The 26,223-nt window shown below is 46.9% G+C and overlaps 1 protein-coding gene across 6 annotated transcripts in view; it reads right to left on the bottom strand.

The window, feature by feature from the left end:
* Window positions 1-124: 124 nt before the first annotated feature.
* The window catches only part of LOC135905979 (dual oxidase maturation factor 1-like), a 248,988-nt gene continuing 222,889 nt past the window's right edge, over window positions 125-26,223 (bottom strand). For all 6 annotated transcript variants that reach the window (XM_065437131.2, XM_065437128.2, XM_065437127.2 and 3 more), the window contains 2 exons: window positions 10,680-10,899; window positions 125-2,804 (listed from right to left, as the gene is read on the bottom strand). In XM_065437131.2, coding sequence (XP_065293203.1) covers window positions 2,486-2,804; window positions 10,680-10,899 — 539 coding nt within the window. In that variant the 3' untranslated portion in view covers window positions 125-2,485. The remainder of the gene's footprint in view (window positions 2,805-10,679; window positions 10,900-26,223) is intronic.

Here is a 26,223-nt window from a genome sequence, read left to right as displayed (position 1 = left end):
CCTGAATGCCATGAATTGCTAGGAATCATATGTTAGCTCGGATGTCCCAACCGTCTAAGCATGCGTTGTTTCACTGACGAGAGCGTTAGGCGGAAAAACAACCTCGGCCCCAAACACAGCACACTGAAACAGCGTTGGAACTTTATTGACAGTTAACAGAAAACTTGCAAAAATTACACCCAAAACAAAACGCGGCCACAATCGTAAAGGTTGAATAACCAATACCCTTGTCACACCTTTGTTTCTACATTCAAGGAAAAAGTACTCAACAACATAATTGCGAAAAGAAATGTCACAGGGCAGCGCCTTTTATGCAAGGCGGCGCAATTTCCTGCTTTTGGCGCAGAAATTCCTTGGCGGCGGCACATGTGCCATGTCCTGGTACCCAGCGCGGCTGCGTCTAGACAGACCGCACGTTGTACACCATCAGAAGATTCGGCAACAGCGCTCACTGTTGTCAAACAGAGGCTTAGTATGTCCTACGGCGGCTGACAGCATCAAATCAATGGCACTTGTTTTTTAGTATAGCAACAATGCATGGTTTCATGACTCGTTTAACGCAAGTGTGATCACTCGTAATACCGCTGGATTTTCATCTATGACAAGGGTATCTCAAACACAATGGAGACTAGAGTCATTATCACACACTAATTCTGGCGGCCATTTTTTACATAACACGATGTTTACCTCGTAAACAAGGGGCGCCAAGTGAAGACGAGCTCTCGAGTGCCAGCAATAAATAACATACACGCACAAACCATGGTTGCTTACAGAACACACGATAAAAATACCATATAATTACTACTAAAATGTAACAAAACAATGAAAATGAATGTGAAAAATGGAAATAAGACAGTGCAATGACGTTCCAAATTTAAATGCAAGTAAGGGTCACTCCCATGAACAACGACAACTGTACAACATTCTTGTAGAAAAGCAACCATACATTGCAATAACTACAAAAGAAAAAAATGCCAAAGATGCGGCGAACCTACATAAAGCTGTTCTTTTACTGTGCTGTAACAGAGTTGAGTTCATAACTGTTTGTCATTCCTAAAACTAGCCTGTAAGGAGGCATCAAATGGAGCAATAATTTCTTTTCCTATCATCACACCTGCATTGTTTAAAGTTTCCTTACAATTGAGCAGGTATACAGCTACTGATGATAAAAAGTGCACTGTACCTTTAATTTACCCAGGCCTAGCACACTACTCAACATCACCAACCTATCCGCAAGCTTTACACGAAAAATATTAAAGTTCCTTTCAACTTATTTAATCGAAGAAGTGATCGTTTTGAATTGCTCCATCGCAAACTTGTAATGTTATGCATATGCCCTGATGTGCCCGTAGCATTCACCTTCATCAAAGACGCACGACTTTCTGGACACTTACACAATTTATGGCAGATATAGCCACGTAATTTGTGTCTAGAAAGCCGTTTTGTATGGAAAGTAAATGTAAACGTATGAAGTCCATGCTAGGGTTAACGCCGTTATTGTGGAGATAATGGCAAAGCTCCCATACAATGTCTCAGTCGACTTTCTTTGGGCTTGACAAAATATTTCCATTTGAAATCACACATTGAACAGTTGTGAATATCTGCACAAAGGTGTTAAATTTGTTGCCTTCTAGTAAGAGCGTTTGGCACTAAAACGTACCTATTAGTATACAGCCCTGGAGGCAGTATGGTGTATATCTGCTACCCGAACAAATATGAGCAGCCGATGAGCAGGAAGTTTTGTAAACTCGTGCTGAATTCCCAGATTTTTATTCTCGAAGGCAGTCGGCGCCTGTCATACTTGTGCGCCCTTTTAGCGACTCAGGGAAGGTGAACGTTCCATCCTTGGCATGTGGCCACATCGACAGTATCTTTTTTTTTTCTCAAACGGGAACTGCCAAATGCAAGTGCGACGCATACATCTACAAACAAGATTTTAAAGTCAGATGAAGCTTTCTGGGGAAAAATGACATTTTCAGTAGGGTGAATACTCTCGAGATGAGCTATTAAACTTTCGCTATGGCATGAATGAAAAAAAACAAATACGAAGCATGATGTCACACATCAAGTGATCAAAAATCCAGGCACTTGCTTTATAGGACCGAACAGACAGGCCGATGTTGAATATTAGGTCACATCATGCAACAATTGATTGAAGCTATTAAATGTCCTAAGTGACTCATTTCATTTCGCCAGGAAACAAAGCGAAATATTTCTCTAGTCTTTCTCTTCTTGTGCACGTAAAACGTACAGGGAAAAATATCTCGGACAACGCGGCACGCACAAATTTCACTTCGAGGCATGACCAAAGACCCAAATAGGCAGTGCACCACCTGCTACCTTGTGGCGAGATTGCACACAAGATCATTTGCGTGTTCGCAGTGTTGTTCGACTAGGCAGCACCTGCGCACATGTCAGTGTGGCGGGCATCTCATTTTGCTGCGCCGCAGCGACACAGTTCCTAATTCCCATGCGGCAAAAGATGTCACCACTTGGACGAGTCACTGTGCATGTCTATGGTGACGTCTTTCACGTTGAATCCGATGCTAGAGCCGAGAACGCGTCTCTTAGCTGCCACAGAACCGGCCCGGGATCCTGCGGGGCTTTGAGCCCGGTTGGAGTCGGCGAATTTGCCGAAGTCCTGGAGCGTCACGGCGCGCTTGCCATCTACGATGACGCAGCCGTCGTCGCTCTCCTGCTCGAAGGCGGCGTTGTCGATGCCGTCCTCCGCGTCGTCGATTATGTGCGTGATGGAGTCGCCATCCTCGCTTCCAAGTTGGTGCAGGCCACTCGAAGAAGGTCCGCTGCACGATTGACAGGGTCGACGTTAACAGTGCGGCTTTTCGTTTTATTTCCACAGATAGGATGTTCATTAATTTCTTCACAAACTAAAAAAAAAGCAGAGTTTGTATATGCAGCCCAGCTAAGGGCGTGTGCGGAAACGCGAGCTGAAGTGGTGCGCGAGCCGCTAAGACGTTCACTAAATGACTTTTCGGAACAGCCAGGGACGACTTCCCCACAGCACCTAAAGACTCTTGTCATGCCAAATTCACAGGTGCGCCTGCCACAATGGTCCAGGTGGCCCGACGTAGAAGAGCGGCACCGTGCCACATGCCCCAAGCTATGTATATGCATTTCAATATCACTATCTCTTCTTATCTCTTATATCCCATTGCAACTGCCCGATGTCATTAGGATGCCAACATAACGTTACACATTTACAACGCTGCCAGTGGATCTCTTCTGATTTTTTTCACGCTCCAATACTTTTTGAAACCTATAGCGTAACATAATAATTTTTTAAAACCTATAACGCAATATTTCTGCGACTCAAAGGCGGTCCTACAATGTTCCCGGTATCTCAGTAATTCTGGGCATCCAGTGCTCAGAATGCCCGGTTTTCCGAAGCACATTGTGAACACCCGTTGCCGATGTGCTCAGGTTTAGGGCCGACGAAACGGTCATATATTTTCTACTGACTAATTCGTCATTGACTACTGTATAATTATGTTATTACTCTTCCGTGATCGGTACTAACAGTGAGTAAACATTCTATAATCATGTTCTCTTGACATTACCCCCCTCTATGTCATCTCCACTGAACACAATGCTCCGATGCCTTTGAGGTGACGCGAATCAATAAAGAGAACCCTGTCTACACTGGTCGTACAGAAAGCGAGCGTGGCACGTTTGAAAGGCTCCATAATGGAGAGCGTGACAGGGCCGAAGCTAGGATCGGTCTTCGCTACAGATGGACTGCAGTGTGCGGTCAGGTGACGTGGGCATAGGCGCCTACTGCGCGCGAGCTCCGAGGCCCGAGCGCACTCCCGCGTTTGCCGGGTGGAGGAAGGCCCAGCTCCCCCCGGGCGGTATCGAAGGTCCACACATACGCCTAAATTGCCATTAGCTTTGTCCCCCATGTCATTTAAGGTTTCTTTTGACTTTGCCCAGCCTTTTCTCTTAAAATTTAATTGGGGCTAATAGCTTACTGTATCATTGTTGGCGCGGATGTCCACGGCTTTTAGTTCCCTCTTTCGCTTTTATTCTGCAAATTCTGGCAATACAAGGACACGCACACTAGGAGCACGAGCGGCAGTTGCGTCATCCATATTTCCTCACTTTATTGTTTTAAATTTCCACTGTAAACACTATGCACACACACACTATATTTAAATATTCACAGAGGACAAAGTTGCTTATATTTTTGCAAGAGATGGAGGTAACCAATTAAAAACTATTTTTAAAGGTATGGATAGCCTTTTCCTTGAGAATGAATATGTAGCGGTATGTTCACCTCGCTTTAAATTGCTTTGTGTGCTTTTTTTTGGTCATGAAAAAGACCTATAAACTTCAGTGACATCTTGGGCAAAGCCTTTTGTCAACGGCGTGTGAAATCCATGTCAATGTGTATCTCACTATTGCTTCTCTTTCCACTAAGCAATGCTAAGGACTGAGGAAAAACACATTTCTAATAATTTACCTTCATTGTGGATGGAAACATCTTCAGTAGCATGCAAAGGTCATAAATATGTACAGTGTGTCCCAATTAACTGTCATGCACCAAGAACAAAAAGCGCGAGCAGCGCATTACTCGAAGAAGGCTTTGCGCATATTCTTTCGAGTACAGTAGAGTGGCTTCCGGGAACTTTTTCGTTACTGAGATTTAATTAGGTAATTGTATTTAATTATGTAACTCCAGATGTACTATCCTAATTACCAAAATATCAGTAAGGCATTTGAAGGCACAGATAACGCACATCTAACAGCGGTATTTTCAGCGACGTAGTAATTGCGTACTATTTTTTTCCGACTGATAAATAAACCCCATGAAGTATGGAGAAGAGCCCGTGGCTACGCCCCCCTCCCCCCCAGATCCTAATGCAGCGCCCTCGAACAGGCACCCCTGAGTTAGCGAGAACGAAATAGGGGAAATAAAGAAAAACATCGTCATCGACCTGCCTTATCTGCCACGCCCCAGCCGAAATAACACGTCGCGCTTGGTGTTAGTTTCAAACAAGCTGTGACAGCATGCTGTCTTAGCTTAGATAAAGTGCACGGATGTGTTTCTTTTTTTTGCCAGAAAACCTATCAACCCAAGAGCGAATTGACAACATTAGTGCAGAGGTTTAAAGGTGCGGGTTGTTTCGTCCCAGTCGACATGTCTTTCTCTAGTGAGCAGAAGGTAAACATGATCCTTGCTCTTGGATCTGCGAATGGCAACAAGTGGAAGGCCTCAAACATATATGTATATATATATATATATATATATATATATATATATATATATATATATATATATAATATATATATATATATATATATATATATATATATATATATATATATATATATATATATATATATACGCATATATATCAACACATGGAAGTGTGGCGCTACACCAAATGCACCGACTATCATCAGAAATTATGAAAACCTGAGACAAACCGGCAGCTTAAAGAAACAGCGGCGGACGACTCCATCTTTGAGTCCTTGCTTACGCACGCATGTTTTAGCATTTATGGCTTCAAACCTTCATGCTAGCACTGGAGATTTGGCCACCCATGTACCAATTTCCAAGTCATCGGTTTGGAGGATACTAAACGACGGTCTTTCACCCATACCACCTGAACCAGCACCAATTCTTACAAGGTGGGGACCTGTAGAATCGTCTGGATTTCTCGAATTGGGTCCTCAGAAAAACCAATGAGTCAACGAACTTTTTGAGCAACATCATGTGCACAGATAAAGCGAATTTTCGCAGAATGGCCTAGGCAAATTTGCCTAATGAACATTATTGGAGGGACTCTAATCTACACTGGGTAAAGCGCGATCGGCACCAGTACCAGTGATCGCTCAATGTGCAGTTCGGAATTTGCGCCGGTGCTATAATCGGTCCCACCTTCTTCGGTCAGACAGTGACTGGACAGCGGTACGTGAACGACATCTTTCAAGAAGTGGTGGATGAGCTTCTCAGCGAAGTCACGCTATCACGTCTTCCACTTCTGTGGTATCAGCAAGATGGGGCAACCACACGCAGCAGCAGCCGAGCTCAAGACTGGCTGGATGTGACTTTTCGTGCACAGTAGATAGGAAGACACGAGCCTGTCAACTGGCCGGCTACGTCACCTGACCTCTCTCCACTCGATTTCCTTGTTTGGGGTTATGTGAAAGATCATGCTTGCATTATCGAAATGGACGTCAGGTAAGTTCAAGGCAATGTTAACGGATGCCTGCCGTAGAATTCCGGCGTTGGTCATCAAAAAAGCCACTGAAGATTTGATAAAACGGACACAGTACTGTGTAGCTGCCAAAAAGGAGACCTATTCGAACACGTCCTCTAGGCTCGTGTTAAACGGACCTTACGAATTTATAGATAATAAGGGCATACTGAAATCTGACGTTTCTTTCTTTTGTTTTTGTGCAGACATCCTAATTGCCAACTCAGCTACTTTAGAAGTGGCATATTTACTTTCTTGAACGTATCGGTTTTGTCTTTTATCTACACGTTGGTCGCTTCCTCCCGGTCGGTTTATTTCACTTATATTTTTTGACACGAACCTGCTTTTGCAAGACGTATACACTTCCATGAAAAATAAAACGGTCACTTTAATTTGGCTTTGGCCTGAAGCAAGATTCTGGTGCGAAATATAGCTTCGCGCGCACTCTTTTGATGCGGTGTGAGGAAATCCGGGATTTTTTGATATTGTATGCCTGTTACATTGCTTTTCGTATTTTGTGCGTGGTCAGAGCAGCGTTTCGGCCGCGTTGCCAATGGGCTTTCATTTTCAATGTGGCCAATGGACCTTGAGAGACGGATAATAAGTGTGACGTAGAAATGAGAGGACGGAATTCCTGCGAAGTCGCTAAACCTGCTGTTGGTGCTTCTCGCGTACCATTATCAAGGGGATGCGCTGTCTCTTCGCGTTTGCGACCAGTAATGAAGCTGCTTTCAATCAGCTTACTTTAAGGCTCTGCTTTTTGATGCGGGTGGGAGGGCACTCACCTCGTATTTTTCATGCTTCGTGAGGTTTCTTTGCCAGTCGGAAACCATTGTACGCAATAAGTACGTCGCTGCAAACATCACATTTAGATCTGATTTTGGGGTGCCTACACATGCCTCATTGATATTTTAAAAATTGGTATAGAACTTCTCGAGTTAGAAACTTAATTGCAATTACCGAGTCAAATCTCACTAACGAAATAATTACTGGCGGCTACTGCGCTGTACTGGAAACAACATGCACTAGGTTTTCTTGAAGTAACGCAACTGCTCTTTTTTCAAGTCTTTGTGCATGATAGCGAGGAACGCTGCGCAATTCACTCATTAACGCTTTACTGCACAATTTTTTGTTTCCTCAAAATATTTTTCATGGAGTTCTAGGGAAGCATAAGAGTAGCTGTACTCCCATGGAAACTAACTTTAGCGAATTTCTGTGGTTTGAATTTGCAGAAAAAGGGTATGTTGCGTATTTGCAACAACCTGCAAATAAAGAAGAAGTTGAAGGTGAAAGATAGACTTCGTGCGATTCATACTCGGATGTTTATTTGCACGTTCCAATCATTTCTGCACCTATAATTTCGTATGGAAAAAAAAAAAAACAATTGTACTTGCTTGTGCACCACAGGTGGTTCCCACACTCCGTGCAGTACGTGGCGCAGATTCCCGTGCAGCCAGGAATCAATGCAGTGTTTTCGCGTTATTGTCAAAATTTAGAACACAGAAGCACGGACGTAAGGCTGCGCCCGTGACGACGCTACGTGGCAGCGTGCGGATGCACTGCATCCTTTTGAAAAAGAACAATTTGACCAGAAAACATTTTGCACCCATTATGAATCGAAATGGATTTACACTCGTGGTTGTCGTCACTCCTGAAAAGGTTATTGCGTTCCCCCATAATAGGAGGAATTGCTCGGCCATAAAAGCGTTTGGAAGCCATTTCACTTTTCCGAAGAAAATAAACCATGTACACGTTGTTGCATTTGCGCAACGTAGCAATGTTCCGTCGCCAGCAACAAACTATTCCGAGATAACAATATTTTTTTGAATCTACAGAGTCAGGAGGATGACTTTTTTGGGTTTTGTCTTATGTAGAAATACATTTACAAGTGGCAGAACTTGTCCGTATCACTGCTCGCGGGCACGCGCAGCCTCCGTCATGTTTGTATTGCTAGACGATGTGAAGGATGAGCACAGATGGCAGCACAAAGGGGCGCGTTCTTTAGATGAATGTTGCGAAAATGCAACAACGTGTACAGGCAGCTTTAAACGGACTTTGTTTCTGTGTTTAACGCCGTTCATCGGAATGTCGCGTATATGCAACATGGTGCAGTAAAGGGTTAACCGAAATGAGCCGGAGTAACTCGACATAAGAATCAACAGCAATCATGCTCAGCAGCGCTTATACTCGGACACATAGAAAAAAGAGAATAGAGAGAGGTCTTGCACTGTGGGAGGACTACGGGGAGAAAAAAAGAATCAACTGTGAAGACAAGCACGTGCATCAAAAGAGGAAAACAAAAGGACGCGCACACAACAATGTTGTTCGACTAAGTCCCATGACTGCACACTTTCATTTAAATGGTGCGAGAAAAAAAAGCAGGTGACGTAAAGGGGACACGACATACGCACAAGCGCTACGTAGGCTGTTCACGCGCAAATAAAGAGGGAGAAAAAATGCCTAATAAATCTCACCAACAACAGGTCACTTCAGGACAACATTCATTTGGGCTAGATGGTGCATACTTGAATTAGGAAGGAACAGTGCCAACCAAGACGATCACGAGAGGGAGAACGACACAGAACAAGCGAACGACACAGCACAGTGCTTGTCCTGAGTCGTTCTCCCTCTCGTGATCGTCTTAGTTGGCGCTGTTCCTTCCTAATCGAAACAGGACTACGAGAAGACAATACGGGCTGTCGTCTTCTGTCGTTTTCTCGTAGTTCTCTTGTCTGATATGCTTATTCACTGTAGCAAATGAACTTTAGTGCTAAGGAAAAGGCATTACCATGACGTTGAGACATCTAACAAATGTGTCGATAGTGGCCGCGCGCAGGTACGCCTAAGCATAGGTGTCACATTGAGCATGTCAAATATCACCTAATAATACAACAGCGCCTGATAACCCCCTCTTGCCGATGTAAAAGCTGCTGTAACATTGACAGGAAAATTTAGCGCAAAACAGTCTGGGACGCAGACAAACGGAATATCGAAGGACGAAAGCATTCGTGCCAATTTGTTGGCCGTGGCTGTGTCCCAGATTATTTGCGCAATGTTTCCAAGTCATCATGATAGACGAAGAAGTCCAACAGGCAGTAATTTTACTGCCAATAAGATGTAGAAATATTTATTTATGGATCTGCAACCAACTGAATGGATACGCTGATGTGCATGACAGCTTAAGTTACCTATTACGTTTCCCAAGCATAGCATGCGAGTTGAGAACGGCGCAAAAAATAAAATAAAGGACAAGACGAGGTGCGGATCAATTTAAACTCGATCGCTCCTGACCTCGTGGCTGCCGCCGGAAGTAGAACACATGGCGTCCTACTCAGCAGCATAAGAGCAGACAGTCACAAAATTGACAAACAAAAAATCCCAAAATCATTCGGATAATTCACCTGGAGTCCCACGCTCTAATGTCTGAACAGTTAATCCGAGCTTTAGGAATGAGTGATATAATTTATTGAGGTAAATAGTGTCAACATCACTTTTTCGCAAGCTCTGGCTCACACGTGATTATTCGAATGTTTAGTAGGAGTGACCAATTCCAGTAGAGGCTCTTGCAGGTTTTTCGAGTAAATATCCTTGCCATGAACTTCGTTCTACTGCCACGGCTTTTAAAGAGTTTCGTACTTTGGAGAGCGTATAGCACTTCCTGCTTCGTGTAACCATCAAACTCTCAGTCAAATACACACGCCGACACAGATTGAACTCTTGCTCTTCTGATTTGCTTCAGAGAGCGTCTCTTACTTTGCCATTTCTTTACTAATTTCTCCGAACGAGTGTTATTATTCAACTCCTGCTACTAGGGGCAGGTGTTTATTTCCAAAAAGGCGGCTTATGTGTGACCAGCTGTGCACCTGTTACCATTCCTGGGAGAGACGATGCATCTAAACGAAGCTGCGCCACATTATTATACCTTTCATTAATAGTGTTGTGTCTTTGGGCGGTGATCATCGCGGTACCTTAATTGGTATACCATGGGACGCGTAATACGCTGAGGGTGTGGGTTCGGTCCCCACTGCACTTTCATTTCTGCTTACGTTTTGCACATTTCAATGAAATGTAGCAATTAACTTCCCCTAGACATCCTCTGCAGCCCTTGCCTGTGACGGACACACATATGGAGCCCTTTGAATACCCCTCCGCCCGCGCCTGTAAAACTGCGCAACAACAATAACCGCAAGTGCAGCATTTGTCCAGTCTCGCGCCACTCGGCAATGGCAAATGCCACAAAAGATGAAAGGGCAGATATATAAGGTTAAATGGGACCGTGTTTACCCTGCAGAAGATATGGCCGGTACAACCAAAATGGCGGAACCTTAGGCTAGCCCTATACGTCGTCTCTTTCTTCCAGTTGGTGATCGTCTTTTTTGAGGCTCTCGTGGCACCATGCAGCCAACAGATTCGCTGCTTACATTTTGCCTGTGAAAGGAGAATGCCCCACTTGGTTACCTGTAATCGTCGCCATGTCCCATCTTTTGGTACTTCGGCAACGGCACGGGCGTGTTCGCCGTGCTGTTAGCGGCGCTCGTATTGCGACTGCTTTGGTTTCCTTGCGCGACGAAGTAGCGGTAAGGAGTGTCGTAGTCCACCTCCAGGATTGTAGGGAACTTGCTCGGGTAAAGGACGTCTACCACAGCCATGGAGCCTCCAAATATTACTGCCATGATACCTGCACAGAGAACAGCAGCAACGTAGAAGCTGGCTAGACATTACCACGCAAACCGCTAGTTTGTCTCGACATATCGTGTTGAGCTCGTCGTAGAGAGCAACAACGTGCCCTTCGGCGGCGCGCTCACGAACTTGAACTACTCTGGGGACATTGACCACACTTTGTGGACAGCACATGCCGCCTTGCCCTATGGACATTTTCATTACGTCATACTTCTAGTCAAGGGTAAAACGGACGCTGACCAATAACATTAAAAGAAAAAAAAACAAGACGTTTCGGCTTCCATGTGGGGGCCTTGTTCACAATGAAAGTAAACGAAAGGGGGGACATGATTATGTAGGTGCGAATACATGGCGCAAACTGCGGGCATAAAGGGAAGGAAGGCTGCCGTCATTGCGCTTCAGCGTGGGATCAGTAGTTTGGATAAGTAATGACTCGAGATGTAAACGCGAGGTTAGATTACTTTCTGTGGCAAGCAAATGCGGCCTACCACAGTCAAGATTATGTCCTTCTCTGTTACAGAATGCTCCGGAAGAGCGCTAGAAGAATTTTTTTTCACATCATGACGGTGTTCCTTGATGCACCTTTGAAAATTGCCCGTCTCGCCGATGTAGACGTAAGCACAGTCTGCACAAGGAATGTTATACACAACACCTGGGTACCTTTTCTTTCGGAAGCTTGTCTTTCACATTTACAAGCATGTTTTTCAGCTTTTTCACCGGCACATGGGCAACGTGCACATTAAACCCTTTTTTACTCTTGACTGAGCAATCCCGACCAGGCATGTTTTCATCGAACTCTTCATTTCAGGTCATACCTCTATCGCAGTGCAAGGCCGGAATAAAGTAAGGATCTTTTTTTTTTCACGCTTTCTTGTTCCGATCATATGCTGCTCTCGGTTGGCTTATGAGAAAGAAATAATTCAAGGGAAAGGAATCGTTATGCCATTGCGAATTTTCGATACCCGTTACTCTCCACCGCAAAACGCGCAGAAGCCAGTCCTCATTGACAGCAGTCGAGGAGAAAAAAAGAAGGCAGAGACAATGTAAGTACCCGCTGGCAACCCTGTGCTGGAGAAAGGGATCAGTGCAATAAAAATTTGCACCATAAATGGCATAAAAGCCAAGGCGGCGTTCAAACACGGCTCTTGTGCATTTCCCGTCCGGTCGAGATGTGAATCTCAGTGAATTGCCCGCACCTACTTTCACATCACGGTTTGTTTGTTATGTTATTTTAAAATAAAGTTTGTTTGTTTGAGTTATAGTAGTATAATAACCGTGAGGATATGGTTTAAAACAACTTCTTGCTGGGCGAGTTGGTGCATGGATAGGTTAGGAAGAGTTGCGCGTATGAAAGCACGTGCACAGGAAAGTTATAGAGGAAAGTTATACAGGAAAGATAACGACATAGAAGGGAAGTGCGGTCTTTCCGTCTACTGTGTTTTTTTTCCTTTGTTCGTCCTTTTATACGCGCAACTCTTCCTAACCTAGTGAGGACATAGACATACAGACATTTACACAGATGTAGAGATAGGCGGAAAGTTGATATTCTTCAGAAGCTATCTTAATTCGTTGCTTTTAAATGCATCGTTTTACATTTTCAAGAATGTGTCTGTCATCCCTTTCTTATTCCATCTATAATAGAAGTAAATGGCCTTGGCATTACACCAAATGCCACAAAAGATGAAAGGGCAGATATATAAGGTTAAATGGGACCGTGTTTACCCTGCAGAAGATATGGCCGGTACAACCAAATGGCGGAACCTCAGGCTAGCCCTATACGTCGTCTCTTTCGTCCAGTTGGTGATCGTCTTTTTTGAGGCTCTCGTGGCACCATGACATAACCCCCGGCGGCGAAAGCGCCGACCTAGCGCCTGGTAGAGGACGGCCGCATGGTATGGCTTGAGACGACCCACGTGGACAACATCACATGACGTGGACGAGTGGGAAGCATCGGCTGGAGCGATTTCATAGGTGACATCACCGAATTGTCGAACGACGCGGTAAGGGCCAGATTACGGGCAAAGCAGTTTTTCCGATAGGCCCACACGCCGTGAAGAAGTCCAAAAGAGGACGAGGTTGCCGGCAGAAAACGGGACATCACGACGACGGTTGTCATAAAGAAACTTCTGTCTTGCCTGCGACTCAGAAAGGCGACCTTGGGCAATCGGGTGTGCCTTGGCGGCCGAATCTATGGCGTCGCGAGCGTACTCAGATGGAGACTGGAGACCAGTTAGCGGGATCGTCTCGAAAGGCAATGTCAAGTCACGCTGGGGGCAAACGCAGGCAAGTAGAGAGGCAAACTTTGGAGATGGAAACACTGTGACGCCATGGCGCCATTGTGAGTGGGCAGCGACTATGCTGTCAACATACCAGCGAATGGCACGGATTTGTTCCGTTCGTTGTCATGAGCTTACAGCTGCTAGCGTAGAGTGTTCGCGTCTGTTAGGTAACCAAGTTTAATGTTCGTGGAGCCCGTGGGATTTGATTACACGTGTAATCGGCCTATCAACACGGAAGTTATAAACTGCCGACTGAATGCACCATAAAACCGGCGCGCATGCTTGATGCGGATCTGATGACACGTCGCTCATGGCCCGCCGGCCCGGGCCACGAGCGGCGGGTACGCAGTTCGCGCTGCGCTGTCTTGTCGTGGCGTGATTCGCGTTGATGCAAGCACGAAGGTCAATTCAGTGGTGGCTGCCGATTTTTCTCATTGCAGCCTTTCGACGGCAAGTGTCTGCGGTCATCAAATGAGATGTGTTGATGTTGGCTTGTGAGCTCTAGACACCATGCTTGTTAATTTAGTTAGTATGTCTATGCTTACATCTTTATACGGCCGATAAAACTGCTATCCTTACTTCGCATAGCTGCTCAGTAATTTGCAACCGAAATCAATCCTTTGCCTTTCAGGCGATACAACTGCTTTTTTTTTTCTATTGGCCGGCTCTTTTATACGCATTGCGCATCAAGTACACACCATTATACAAACGCTTACAGTCAATTCATTCACGTGGCGAGGTACCTGGAAAGGAATTACACCTCCTTTTCATGCAGTGCCAATGAAGGACAGCTAAGACACTTATCGCCCGCTTTCTTTATATAATACGGGGAGAGAAAGAAGTTTAATGACACGAAATGCCGAGACGTCGGCCTGAGGTATATTCCTCTAGCCAGCTACTCGGCATTGGGGGAAGGGGAAGAGGGAACGAAAGAAGGAAGAAAGAGGTGCATGATGGGTGACGATGACGATAGAAGGAAGATGTAGAACTTTATATAATACGCTTTATATATTTCTCATTATGTCTTGCCTTTTCCTTTGCTTAGAAAATTGTGTTAGCCAAGATGGATACACATTCACACTTTATGCGTTATTCTGCGAAGCGGATGCCGTATCATTTTCGAGCGTCATTACTGTGCTGTCTTTCCATGTCGTTGAAGCAGAGGCCGGTCTGCCGCGCCTACGGCCCTAGGGTATTCCACACACAACATTAGGCTTGCACGTCATATATTTGGTCTGGTGGTTAATCTCGCAAGAGGTGAGTTAGCTCACGGGCAATTTCCATGCACCATGACACGAGGTTTGTCTTTTGTGGAGCGGTCGCGAGAATCTCGCCGCTTCTTAGGCGCTCGCGGTGCCGTCTGGTGTCCATCGACTCTTGAGACACGCGCTCTTGCGGGCGCTGTGTTTGACGCGAAGGCCGAGACACGTCGGACGAGACCTTTTAGGCTACCAGCCCTGGGGTCGGTGGCCCCTTCTGCTGGGGTGGCGGAGCAGCGGCGACGCTGGCGGCTCACTGCGCGTGGGCCGGACCATAGCCTCCTATGTTTTTCGTGCACGCGTCATGGTGCCGCGGTCCGTTGCCCTCTCCCTTCCTCCTCGATTTGCGCCTCGGTTCTCCGCGGCAGGTGGAAGCGCCCCATAGACAAGAACGGCACCGAGAGCGGCGCTGCTGCGCCGGCGTTGAGAGCGCCGCATGCGGAGCAAAATTCTATTAGCCGGTGGTACCCCTCTCCCATCTCTCGTTCGCGCCGCCTTGATTGCCTCCTGCCCTGCGCGTGTTTGGGCACGTTTCGCGCCGCGCGCGGTGTGTGCGCGTGGACATTTCCTTCGATGGGCGGTGTACAGTCTCTCTGACATTTAGGGGAAAACTCGAAGCGCATTGCATCGCGATGCAGCGAGCGCTTCAGTCAGGCGGCGGCAGCAGCTCGCGCAGATGCTCGAGGGGCGGGATCTTGAACGGCGTCGTCTGCTACGGCGGCGCACGCTGGCCGCATTGTCGAGAAACGTTCTACTGTCAGGTGCAGGGCGCTGATCACATCGTTACTGCGTGAAATGAGCCGGTATTCTTTGCTAAGCGTTGCGCGACGCCCACTGATACGCCTCGAATGTAAGTTCATCGCTGCATGGCAGGCATAGACGACGTACTGATTCCATACATTCTTGACGGCCCGTTTCTGGAAGGCGACTATATATTCTAACGCGATAGGACGCCGATCCACACTGCTCGTGCTGTGCAAGAACTGCTAGAAGAGCGCGCAGTCACTCTCTTGGAGCGGCCGCCTCAATCCCCGGGCGCCAACATCATTTAAAATGTCTGGGGCTCGTTGAAAGTATATCTGGCGAAGCATCCCCTCTATCAGTCGCCCGAGGATAGGCTTCGATCCACCATCGTCAGTGACTGAGACGTGCAGCGAATGAACACATCCCTTATCAAGTCATTCTACGCTTCACTGCCTTCCAGGATGAGCGCTGTCATCGCTGCCGCTGGGGACATGACGAGATACTAACTGAAGTTCCGAGCGTGACGTGTCCAATTCCCCACCGGCGGGCAGGGTCTGTCTGGTGTAGCGAATGATTATCGAGAAAAATCACTTCCAGCTCATTGTCTGAACCTAAAACGTTCATTTAATCGTGTCCGTTTTTTTCATCGTGTTCGACTCCCATTGTTGAGTGCTTTGTTTTCCTTTCGAGTCAAACAAAGACTGAGCACGTTGCGCGCACATCTTGGTGCCTTTTGTCGCTGCTCATTACGGTAGCACACACAGTGAAGAAATATACGTGCACACGCTCAGTACTCCGGCCTTTCGAAAGAACAAATGAACCATGTTGTCAAAAAACGTTTGTGGAACTCCATTATCGCCAATGAAGGATCAGAGTGTGGCGACGCACAATGTTTAGTAAAGAATATCAGCTCAGTTCCCGCAGTACCGATGAAATCGATGCACTGCCCCTGACAGTACCACGCTTCCCGAAAGTGCGGCCAGCGCGCGCCGCCGTAGCAGACGACGCAGATCACGACACTGCCCCTCAAGCGTGTGCGCCTGCTCGAGCTGCTGCCGCCGCCCGACTCCATTGCTTGCCGCATCGCGACGCAATACGTTCCGAGTTTTCCCCTTAGTGTGAAACAAACTGCACACGCTATATTTGCCTTTAAGAAGATCGGTACGCTTGACGATTATTTTTATGGCTGCAATGCGGCGAAAGGGCAGCGTCTGCTTAACCATGTAAGGGACGCTGAGGAGGTAATTGGAAACGACATCGTATGTGCCGCCGGAAAAATCGCCAGCACATACGATGCGGCACATACATACGGCACCTACGAGCTGAAGTCATTTTTGCAGTTTCTCACATTATGTTTGCTACAAATCCGTGTTGTCTCTGATGGCGACAACGGACTTCTATCGACACTGTGCGGAAATAAACAAGATATATCGCTGCATAGCACAAGTACGACATGCGCACACAACTTTAACTAGTACGTCCCCTACAATATGGAATAGAGGCAGCAATGTAGACAGCTTGGTCATTTTTTAACAGTACTCAAGAGACGGAAGTTGAAAGTATTGTTAATCATTCCTGCTTCAGCAATGCTGGCGCGACCAAGATGCGGGTGTGTATCGTCCAGTAACCCGATCGATCGGTGCACGCAGTGGTGAAGCGGGAATGAACTCCGGTCATGTTCAATGCATCATGCACATATTCAGTTTCTCGGCACGCGTGAACTTCGGCCACAGCTAGTGCATACAACAGACGTGGTTTCCATTCTTAGACAGCGCACACACAAACGAAACACGAGAAAGAAGACAGGACAAGCGCTCGTTTAACTTAAAGTTTTTATATGAATAAAAGGATTATGTACCGAGTAATTATTAATTTCACGTGGGTTACATATAGAAACCGTCATACACTCAGGAGGGATCAATGAACGAGCTCGCTTCGTTTGCCAGATGTTTACTTCGCTCGGCGCACCGCAGTAATCCATGTCTGTCGTCTGCTTCTTTCGTACCATTTTCTTGTGAATCGGCAGAATTTCACTGGTGGCATCAACCTTTTCATGTTTACATTGCTGTCGTGACAGTTAACAACACAATAATAATTTTCGGTCATCCGAAGAGGTGCCGTCGCAAACAAGAGACGTTTCGCGCGCAGCGCGAACTGAACGCGGGCGCGACCGTGAAGGGAAGCGGCGACGGAAACCCCCGCTGGAGATGAAATCGCTCCGCCAGGGGAGAAACGAGCGCTGGCGTCTAGGATAAAACTTGGCGTGCGGTCGTCTATACTTGCATTGCCTAAGGTCCCTCTATAATTTTCAAGGTAGCGCCATCTGCCGAGCGCGCCCCCTAGGAAGTTTCCGTAGCAGACGGCGCCCACGCTAAACCGCGGCGCCCGACCTTCGTGAGGTGAAAAAATATCTGCATACGCGCGGAAATAAAACCTACTGGTGCCTGACTGTGGCGTAAAACGAAAGAAGGACCCGAACTGCTAAATTTAGTCCTTTAATTTCAAATGAGCGCTCCAAGAAAATAGCTCACGAGAGCGTAATGAGGGCTTGATTCCGCGTGTTTACATTTCGTTCGTTTGCGCTCAATCACCGCGCGAGCCTTGGTGATTGCTTGCGCTTAATCCCGTATGCTCTGTGAAATGTTTTGCATGTAAGTGTGCTGCGTACACATAGCGGTTGCATTGAACGAAGAAGTCGTGTAAAAATGAAGGCTGACAGTCGCTTGGACCAGAAAACTTCCGACATAGCGTCGCTCAAACGTGTGATTCTCAAAGCGCGCGACCCTCACGGCAACTAAACAACATCCTGTGTGTTTGTGGAAAGGAGTGCGCCAACAGTCTTCTTGCCGCTGGGTGTGTCTGTCGTGTAGCGATTACACGACGACTGCTGTGACTTCTGGTTCAGTGCTACGAGCCAGTGCAATTGTCGTGACATGATGAAGAGGCGGTATGGATCATGTCAGCGTGTCTCCTCGATCGTGTTCGGGCTGCCAGCGCGATCTGATCTCGCGGCACACGTAGTGTGTGCGCGTGTGTGAATGCGGTTGACTGTTCTCGTGAACCGTGCGACGTCGCCGCGTAAACTGTAATCATGAAGCGCATTGTTGTGTTTATCCCTTTTCGCCTCCATGCACCGCGAAAGCCCCGTAAGAATTAGAGGGCCCTTATACGAAACGCACGCGGATTGGCCCAGCTATTACTGCACTGTGTTTTGTTGGCAATCCGTGTATCGCTTGTAGCGATTTTCTTATGTTCATTCGCAGTTGTGTGTTTTTCATCAGTTATATGGCATTGCCGATTACTGAACCATCTTCGAGTGTAAGGGAAATTTGGAAGAAACGAGCTCGCAGCTGTATGTAATGTACTTTGATATAGTGTATTACGCTTTATTATTTGACGGCCAGTAGCTGTGGCTATGCAGTATTCGTTTTTAAAAACAGAGTAATGCAGGCACCTAGCAATATATTTATTCACATATGCAATGCACAAAATACGATTAGGATATTGGAAATTATTTGGACATGTTGTAAAGCGCAGTTAACAACGCGCGCACAAACACAGGAAAGTGTAAAAGTAGAAGTCGCTGCTGAATTTTATTTTTTATCACACGTAACGCAATGCGGATATTTGTCAGCGAGTTAATGCGTTTCTGCCCCACTATTTACTTGCATGCTAGGTAATACTGCACTTGCTAAGTCAACGGGCTCGTAATGCACGAAAATCAGTAATCTACTCAATCTTCGGCCGTCAACATTCATGCCCGCGAATGAAATAATACTGCAGCTCTGCACACAAAGGTGTATACTTTCTCTCGCACCTTCGTATCGCTCTACGTTACTTTCCTCGCATAGTCGTGCAGCTACCGACGGTTCAGTCTTTCCGTCCATTTCTATGCAACCAGAATTACCTTCAGGTTAGGTTTTGTTTGCTGCGCAGGATGCAAAATAACTTCTTGTCGTCCTCCGTCTGATCTCGGCACCCATCCGCACAGCAACAAGGCATTTCGGTCCTTCGCATCCTAGGTCATACCGATCTATTCAGCGGGCTCACAGCGAACTAAAATAAATAATCTCCACAAACTTCGGCCCTCAACATTCATGCACGCGAGTGAAATACTATCACCGCTCGACACACGCACGTGTATACTTTCTATCGCACCTTTGTATCGTTGTATGTTACTTGCCTCGCATAGTCTTGCTGTTACCGATGGTTCAAAGTCCGTCCGTGCAATTCTGTGTAACCATACTTTTCGTCTGGTTAGGTTCTGGTTGCAGCGCGCGATGCAAAATAACTTCTTGCCATCCTTCGTCCGGTTTCGGCACCCAACCGCACAGCAACAAGGCATTTCGGACACCCCGGAACGAAATTATCGCAGCGATGTGCAAAGCACAACAGGCGAAACGCGCGCTCTTCGCCCGGCGCGCAGGAACTTTCATGGCGGCAAAGGGGCGGAGCAAGGTCACATGTCACCGATCAGCCTATCGCAGGCGTTGTCGGCTGGATCAAAGCCTGGCGGTACTTTTAAATGATTGAGGGACTTTAGCATTGCCTCGGACTCGCTGAGCGAGCTCGCTTCTCATCCTTCATCGCAAGCCAGAGCGTGCTAGTTAATTGTAGACGAAATGCCCGTGAAACAGAGGCTGCTTTACCATAAACTAAGGGACGCCTTCATCGGTGAAGTAGACTATGGTGGGAGCTTTCCTAAGGAAACAACAAATGAGCCTTTGCTGGCGAACTCACTTCTGTGCTTCGTCCTCTACGGCCTTTCAGTTTCGTTCAAAGTACCCATGGCCTACTTCTTCACGAGAAATTGCACTGGCCGCGAGCTGCACACGCTCATGCGACATGTCCTGAAGGAAGTTCAAGACATAATTTTTCGTCGTGCGTATTGTCACCGACAACTACAATATCAATGTCTCAGCGTTCCAACTTCTATGCAACGGAAGCCTCACGCATTCTATTGAGCACCCAGGAACACCGAATCTAAAGCTTTTCCTAGCATTCGATCAGTGCCACTTGGTCAAAAACGTGCGACCGCAGTTTTTGTCGCGTGACAACCGAAAAGGCGGCGAAATAACGGCGAACCACTTGAGGAGCCTCTACAAAATGCAGCAAGGTAGCCTTGGAGAGCCAGTTGGATTTCTAACAAGAGAACACGTGTTCCCCACAAATATTGTAAAAATGAACGTGAAAAGAGAAATTCAAGTTTTCTCTCCTGTCGTGACAGCTGCACTGAAGCTCCTGCAAGAGCGAGTGGGCCACACATGTGACGCAAGTTTCGCGGGTGTCAGACCGACGGTTGAATTCACGGACACCGTGCACCGCTGGTTGGTGCTCATGGACGTGAGCAATTGTACCCAGCACATGCACCAGAACAATGCTGACTGCAAGCAGTTCGAATCTACAAGCGATGAACGGCTAAACTGGCTTGAAACAAGCTTCCTGGATTACCTGGCCGATCTCAAATGTCAGTGCCTGGTGATAAACTTCTTAACCAAGAAAGCTTACGAAGGCCTGGTGTTGACATCTCGTTCAAATCTTGACTGCATTCGATATCTTCTTGAAGAGATGTGATTTCAGTTTGTTTTAAGGAGGAAAATGTCGTCTGACCCAATCGAGTCGTTTATTGGCTGGCTGAGGAAGTCAGCAGGCTCAAATGATCGAACGGATGCCCTAGCTGTTCTCTCAGGTATTGAGAAGACTCCGAAGACTGGCATCGCGTCGGCGTCAAGTACGAGCAACGTAATGGCAGCAGAAAGCAACGATAGCTTGTCAACGCTGCCGCAACAGAAAAACACACGGGAATGAACCAGCGAGGAATTCCCTGCTGATGCATGTAGAGAGCTCACAAAGCGACTCAAGCGTGAACAGCCTCTGCTTCCTACTTGAGATATCGCAGCATTGGCAATGGTAGGCGGCTACTTGGCAGGAGTTGTACATGAAAAGATCAATTGTGTGGAGTGCGTCAGCCTGCTAACAAACCCAAACGCCTCGGCGCCCTTGCACTCGCTGATAAAGCACCAAGACCACGGTTGACTCATCTACCCATCTGGAGATCTTTTAGTGGTTCTCTACGCATTAGAGAAATTTATCAGCGCTCTTATCGGAAAAAGAAGGCACATGAATCACCCTTTGAAAAAGGCTGCGAGTAGAGGCTGCGAGTAGAGGCTACAATTCTCCGCGAGCGCAATACCTTGATGTGCTCCACGCCAGGACACCAAGAGAACCTGCTGAAACTATTGCTTACAAAATTTTTTTTTCCCAATATTCACAAATTTTGCAATGAAGGCGGCAGACAAACACGACTTGGCTAAAGTGCTTGAAATAAAACCGCCTTCATGAATGACCCTCAAAGTGTCAACTATGCTCTCACAGTTTGGTGCTTTTTAGTTAAGGGCCGGCGCTCCCCAACATGTTTTGCGTTGCTTACTTCCGATGCTCATTGTCTAGAAACAACAATTCAACGTGCGATTTTATTTTACAGTTCCAAGTGAAATACGAACGCCAAACGTGTCTCCGTGAGCGCGTGCGCAAGCAGCGTCGTCGCGTCATCTGCTCTGGATGGATGGATGGTTGTTACGAGCATCCCCTTTGGAACGGGGCGGTGGGTTGTGCCACCAAGCTCTTGCTACTACACTGCCTAATATTCTACCTAGGTTAAACAATGAAAAAAGACACAAAAAACACTATGAACTACCACGCCCAAAAGCTCTGAGACAGGTAGGCAGCACCATCTGGTGGCGGGCGCATCGACTGGGCGGTACCGGCGGCGCGCTCTCTTCCTCCCGTCAGTGGGCGGGCATGAAAAAATATAGGAGGCTGTGGCCGGACAGCCACCGGAAGCGCCACCCACTTCCACCCACGCCACACACCGGAAGCGCCACACGCCACTTCGGCAAAGTTGTTCTTTGGCAGGTATGGCACTTGCCTCATTGAATGATATGTTCCCTTTTACCTTAAGAGTTATTATTTCTTTGTCGTTTTTCATGATGGACAGAACCGCAAGTAGGTGGCGTGCTCCCCATCGCAGTTGACACAGTGCGGGGTGTTTTCCAAGGATTCAGGTGGATGCTCATGGGCACTAAACTTGGCACATGTTTGTCGGCCTCAGCGGTTCTGTGGCCGAATCTACGGCATTTAAAGCATCGCAGCGAATTGGGTACCCACGGTCTGACCCGCATTATATGTCATCATCATCATCATCAGCCTGGTTACGCCCACTGCCGGGCAAAGGCCTCTCCCATACTTCTCCTACAACCCCGGTCATGTAATAATTGTGGCCATGTCGTCCCTGTAAACTTCATAATCTCATCCACCCATCTAGCTTCTGCCGCCCCCTGCTACGCTTCCCTTCCCTTGGAATCCTGTCCGCAACCCTTAATGACCATCGGTTATCTTCTCTCCTCATTACATGTCCTGGCAATGTCCATTTCTTTTTCTTGATTTCAACTAAGATGCCATTACCTCGCGTTTCTTCCCTCACCCAATCTGCTCTTTTCTTATCCCTTAACGTTACACCCATCATTCTTCTTTCCATAGCTCGTTGCGTCATCCTCAATTTAAGTAGAACTCTTTTGGTAAGTCTCCAGGTTTCTGCCCCGTACGTGAGTACTGGTAAGACACATCTGTTATACACGTTTCGCTTGAGGGATAGTGGCAACCTGCTGCTCGTGATCTGAGAATGCCAGGCAAACGCACCTCAGCCCATTCTTATTCTTCTGATTATTTCAGTCTCATGATCCGGATCCGTGGTCACTACCGGCCCTAAGTAGATGTATTCTCTTACCACTTCCAGTGCCTCACTATCTCTTCTAAATTCCGAGACTGTTAAACATTACTTTAGTTTTCTGCAGATTAATTTTTAGACCCACTCTTCTGCTTTGCCTCTCCAGGTCATTGAAGCATGCATTGCAACTGGTCTCCTGAGTTACTAAGCAAGGCAATTTCATCAATGAATCGCAAGTTACTAAGGTATTCTCCATTAACTCTTATGCCCAATTTTTCCCATCTCGCATATTAAGTACCATGCCTCAATTGTCTCATGCAGCATACTTGATCCGAAAGTTAAAATTAGGTGCTTAGTTTCAATCACTTTTCCGTCATGCCTCACCTTGATTCTCTTGACGTTCTATCACTTCAGCGCTCTAGTAGTTCGACTTCAGTGTGCTCCATTAGCTCAGCATCGGAAACGACGGCACGGATGGTGTTCATTGTTCGGTGCGGGGTCAGTGTCACGGGAACATCTCGAAATCACACTAAATTAGACAGTATCTCGTGTCGCTTTTTATCGCGGAGTTACAACAGGAGATTGCCACGAGCCATCTTTGAGACTTCATAAGCTGGTAGAAGTGCCTGAGTTAGAGATCTTGAAAGAAGAAAAGGTGAGACTGCTCCTGGTTTTTCAGAGTGGATGACATTATATCGTGAAAGGATCTTTTTTGGAGGCCAAAAAGCTCGAAGATTTCATCGTTGGCCCCTCTACTGGAAGTGATCAATTAGTGGAGGGAAGGAACCAGCCATAAGAAAGTATTTTTCGGCAATAATGCAAGCCGCCCACCACAGAGCCCTGCAAGGAGACGCCGCAGTACCTGTGAAACAGGTCCTGCAAACGCTAGCTGTATGTTACCACTATAATCGAATATGGCACACCCTAGGTTGGCTAGTCACACAAGGTTAACCCTCACTGCCTAGATAATCGTGAGTAATGCAGAAGAAAGAAGACAAGAAATATTAAAAGTGCGAGAAAAAGACGAAATTGAAGAGCGGGACAGGAACAGGCTACTACCAATTTCCCCCCGGCAGGGTCAGTCATGGGATGCCGTCTACGTGAAGCCGAGGCCAATGGGGCTCAACCTCCACAATTTCCTTGTCTCCAGACATGGCTAAGCTGAACGCGTAGAAGCGTGGGAGAGTCCGATCCTTATGTGCTGGGGTCCCCGGTGTCGCAAAACACCAAACACGTGGACGCTCGTGCGGGGCTGCCTTTCGATAGTGGTTATTGTAAATTGATAAAAAGGGGCTTACCTTCCACGTGCCTTATGCAACGTTACGAAAGTCATTGAACCACTTTGAGCAATGTTTGGGTGACAGGGCCTTAGTCAGGCAGACAATGTTCTGCCTTTAGGCTTGCCATCCAAGACCTTCAATGTGTCTAAATCAATGCTGAATAAATAAAAAGAAAAGAAAATGAAAAACAGATTGAGCCTATTTTGATTTAATTTTTATTATTAATTAAGTATGCAGGTGTACGAGCATCCATTATTTCGCCTTTCTTGAGAAACATTACTTGAAAAATAGAACAGAAAAAGAAATATCAGACAAAATAATGTGAAAAAACACCTGCACATGTGATGCGATACCTCCATAAGGTATCACACAATCTCAAAAAAGTTGCAAACTTACAGAAATAAAATGTAGTGTTTTCCGCACTGTGAAAGATGTCAACTCTGTGCAATCTTCAGAAGAACCGGAAAAGCCTACAATGCGAGCCCAACCACCAGACCATATACACTACGTGCATGCCCAATGTTCTGAGGTTGTAGACGCGTTTATACAGGGCAGACGGGCTACTGCTTCAACGACATGGCAAGACAGCACAATAATGACGTTCGTAAAGGATACGGCAGCCGCTTGGCAGAACGACGCATAAATTGCGCGTGTAACCCATCTTTGCTAACAGTTTCTTTAAGCAAAGCCAACACCAAGCCAAATGGGAAGGGGCTGACTGGTATTATACAGTGTGTCCCACATAGATTGAGCCGAACCTTCACAATTAAAAGGCCAGTCGGAAGCGAATTAAACCAAAGCATGCTATTCGCATTAGCCTATAGTATCAGGGAATCTTTTGTTTTCCCCATAACTAATTAATTTGGTTTAATCGCCGAATTTTATTTATTGGCTTGGGACCCCCAAGTATGACACGCAGGTTTGTAGAGCCTCTTCAGAAACCACCGATTGAGTTGCTTCGTGTAATGGACGTCTAACGTAGTCCTTTCTTTCCGGGTTGCAAAGGCAGCCCGCAAAATATTAAAAAAATGGCTGTGGCTTAGGTAAGGTTAAGCCCAGGATGCGAAGCATACTAGCCTTTATTTTAGTTGTTGAACCACTGTTTAACTTGGTGAACTGCTGTTGCTTGGCTATATTTGGTTCGGCTAGACGAAGAAACAACTCATGCGTTACTCTGCTTAGCCTTGGACGCCCCGCATTGGACGCGGTGAGCGTCGAGCAACGCAGCGTTCGGTGCGGCAACGAAATGTGCGCCTGAGCAAGCGACGCACGCCTGAGCCTTAGAAACAGCTCGTTTCTAAGGCAACACCGCATTCACTAGAGGCGCTTTTGTACCGCTTTGAAGCATCGTACTCGTGGCTCAGTGGTAGCGTCTCCGTCTCACACTCCGGAGACCCTGGTTCGATTCCCACCCAGCCCATCTTGCAAGAGTTGAGCCAAAGCCACTTCTCCTCTGTCGTGACGTCACGGTGTCACGTGGTTTCAAGGCGACACCGCCGCGCCTGAGGAGCTGGGTTGAGCCCTCGTAATATGCTTCGCATAAAAAAGGCCACGTGCCGGAGCACTTGCGCAGTGGTATCGTGCTGCTCTCAAGCGTGCGCTCGGTGGACGAGGACCGCTGCATGGTGACTGGCGACGGAAAAGCGACGCCATGACGGATGTCGGCGTCTCCCGTCGGCTATGGCGGCGCAAATGCCCGCCGGGGGCGGAGCGCTGCCGAGGAGAAATGCAGCTCACCAAACGCGCGCTTGAGACCACTGCGCAAACGCTCTGTCACGTGACTTTATTTCATACTTTGCGGGCGCTCTTAGCGACATGAAAAAAAAAGGAGTATATGTGAGACGTATCGTACAGGAACCAACTCGCTCGGTGGTTTCTCAAGCCGATCTACAAATACACATACCATACTTGGGGTCCTTACCCAACAATTAAGATGTTGGGTAATTAAGGTAATTATTGAGTTAGTTATGAGGAGAACAAGAAATCGCCTCAGTTACTATAGGCCAGTGTGAATAGTATGCGTTCGGTTCAATT

This window comes from Dermacentor albipictus, chromosome 1, assembly GCF_038994185.2.
Source record: "Dermacentor albipictus isolate Rhodes 1998 colony chromosome 1, USDA_Dalb.pri_finalv2, whole genome shotgun sequence".
NCBI lineage: Eukaryota > Metazoa > Arthropoda > Arachnida > Ixodida > Ixodidae > Dermacentor > Dermacentor albipictus.
Note: the sequence above shows the minus strand (reverse complement) of the source record. Positions and strands in the feature narration are given on the sequence as shown.